Source organism: Rhinopithecus bieti, unplaced genomic scaffold, assembly GCF_001698545.2.
Source record: "Rhinopithecus bieti isolate Rb0 unplaced genomic scaffold, ASM169854v2 scaffold_38609, whole genome shotgun sequence".
NCBI lineage: Eukaryota > Metazoa > Chordata > Mammalia > Primates > Cercopithecidae > Rhinopithecus > Rhinopithecus bieti.
This window is the reverse complement of record NW_016815798.1, coordinates 5,869-8,562: the sequence shown is the minus strand read 5'-3', so window position 1 is coordinate 8,562 and position 2,694 is coordinate 5,869. Positions and strand designations below refer to the sequence as shown.

General features: G+C 57.0%; 1 protein-coding gene across 1 annotated transcript in view; it reads left to right on the top strand.

Annotated features, from left to right (window-relative positions):
- Positions 1–1,760: 1,760 nt before the first annotated feature.
- The window catches only part of LOC108516312 (phosphatidylinositol 3-kinase regulatory subunit beta-like), a gene marked incomplete at both ends in the record, with an annotated part of 6,252 nt that continues 5,318 nt past the window's right edge, over positions 1,761–2,694 (top strand). Inside the window, 4 exons of the mRNA XM_017853720.1 lie at positions 1,761–1,853; positions 2,210–2,260; positions 2,352–2,483; positions 2,577–2,689. Of these exons, the coding sequence (XP_017709209.1) occupies positions 1,761–1,853; positions 2,210–2,260; positions 2,352–2,483; positions 2,577–2,689 (389 nt within the window). The remainder of the gene's footprint in view (positions 1,854–2,209; positions 2,261–2,351; positions 2,484–2,576; positions 2,690–2,694) is intronic.

Here is a 2,694-nt window from a genome sequence, read left to right as displayed (position 1 = left end):
CCTCTCATTTTTTTTGAGACTGGTTCTTGCTCTGTCACCCAGGTTGGAGTGCAGTGGCGCACTCCTAGCTCACTGCAGCCTTGAACTCCTGGCCCCAAGCGATCCTCTTGCCTCAGCCTCCTCATTTTTTTGGTGGTGGTGGTGGTGGTTTTTGAGATGGAGTTTTGCTCTTGTTGCCCAGACTGGAGTGCAATGGCGCAATCTCCGCTCACTGCAACCTCCACCTCCCGGATTCTGATTATCCTGCCTCAGCCTCCCAAGTAGCTGGGATTACAGGCACGTGCCACCACGCCTGGCTAATTTTTGTATTTCTAGTAGAGACAGGGTTTCACCATGTTGGTCAGGCTGGTCTCAAACTCCTGACCACAAGTGATATGCTCACCTCGGCCTCCCAAAGTGCTGGGATTACAGGAGTGAGCCACAGCTCCTGGCCTCTTTTTTTTTTATTTAAGAGATGGGGTCTCACTCTATTGCCCAGGCTGGTCTTGAACTCCTGGACTCAAACGATCCTCCCGCCTTGGCCTCCCAAAGTGTTGAGATTACAGACATGAGCCACTGCACCCCGCCACAACAGAAACTTATTCTGTCAGGTTTCTGGAGGCTGGAAGTCCAAAATCAGGGTCATGTCCCCTCTGAAGTTTCCTTCCTTCCAGCTACTGGTGCCTCCAGGCATTCATTCATCTCATGCATGGGTTGATTATTCCAATCTCTGCCTTGGCTTTCTCTTTTTCTTTTCTTTTTTTTTTTTTTGAGACAGAATCTCACTCTGTCACCCAGACTGGAGTGCTGTGATGTGATCTCGGCTCACTGCAACCTCCGCCTCCTGGGTTCAAGTAATTCACCTGCTTCAGCCTCCTGAGTGGCTGGAATTACAGGCGTGCACCACCACACCTGGCTCTTTTTTTTTTTTTTTGTATTTTTAGTAGAGATGGGGTTTCACCATGTTGGCCAGACTGGTCTTGAACTCTTAACCTCAAGTGAGTGACCTGCTGGTCTCAGCCTCCCAAAATACTAGGATTACAGGCGTGAGCCACCACGCCCGGCCTATTGATTTATTTTTGAAACAGAGTCTTGCTCTGTCGCCCAGGCTGGAGTGCAGTGGTGCAATCTTGGTTCACTGTAACCCCCACCTCCCGGGTTCAAGTGATTCTCCTGCCTCAACCTCCTGAGTAGCTAGGATTACAGGCACCCACCACCACGCCCAGCTAATTTTTCTGATTTTAGTAGAGACGGGTTCGCCATGTTGGTCAGGCTGGTTCGAACTCCTGGCCTCAGGTGCTCCAGGACCACCTCGGCCTCCCAAAGTGCTGGGATTACAGGCATGAGCCACCATCCTGGCCGGCTTTCTGTGGTTACAAGGACATCAGCCAGTGGGTTTAGTGCCCACCCTAATGCCAGGCTGGTCTCATGTACAGATCCTTGCTTTCCTTACGCCTGCAAAGACCTATTTCCAAATAAGGTCACAGGTACCAGGGATGAGGACTTGGACGTATCTTTTTGGGGACATTATTCAGCGTCCTCCACCTGTTCTGTGAAGCTGTGTGAACTCCTGGTATTTTAACCCAGAAAATTGTGTCCCATCAATTCTGCCCTCTCCTAGTCCCTCTACCCAAGGTCTTACAGCCTCCTGTGGATGGCAGTCAAGCTGCCAGGCACTTGCCTGAGCTGGGCCCTGCCGCAAACTGCCCTAGCTGAGGTCCAGCCGGCAAAGTTCCTTCCAGGAACCCCACCAACAGGCCACCCCATTCTTCCCCCACCAGGCCTCACACTCCCCGACTTGCCTGAGCAGTTCTCCCCACCTGATGTGGCGCCCCCTCTTCTGGTGAAGCTTGTGGAGGCCATTGAAAGGACAGGTGAGTTCCAGCCTGGCTGCAGCCCCTGGATTCTGCTTGCTTACCTCTAGTGACAGGCGACTCATCCCCTCACAGGGCCTCCAAGCTCATGCTGCATGGAAACAGGCTGAGCCTGGATGCCCTGGGCCTCTGTGTTGACTAGGGCACAGAGTGACTCCTAAGGGAAGATGGGAAGGTGAACACGACCAGGCCACTGCATGTGCTGTGCCCTCTCCCAGCTCTCCCTCCCCACCCCTCCCATGCCCTTATCTCTGGGCGGCAAAGCGAGACTGCAGGGGATTTGAGCGGTCAGCCCAGGCCTCAAGGGGGTTGGGGCAGCATTTGAGAGCTGACTCGCCTGTTCCCCTCACCCTCAGGGCTGGACAGCGAATCTCACTACCGGCCGGAGCTGCCCACACCGCGTACAGGTGAAGGGGAGCCTCGGTGGGGTGGGTGGGGGGGAGCCTGGGGGCCCCAGTATACATGAGTTGGACATGTCCCCCCCCACTGCACCCGCAGACTGGACCCTGAGCGATGTGGACCAGTGGGACGTGACAGCCTTGGCTGACGGCATTAAGAGCTTCCTTCTGGCACTGCCTGCACCGCTCGTGACCCCCGAGGCCTCGGCCGAGGCGCGCAGGGCCCTGCGGGGTGAGCCTGGCGGTGAGCCCAGGGGAAGGAGGGACCTGTAGCCGGCGGGAGGGCCCAGGCCCGGCTCACCCTGCCCTGGCCATCTGTCCGCAGAGGCCGCGGGGCCCGTGGGGCCGGCGCTGGAGCCACCGACGCTGCCGCTGCACCGCGCGCTCACGCTGCGCTTCCTGCTCCAGCACCTGGGCCGCGTGGCCCGCCGCGCCCCGGCCCT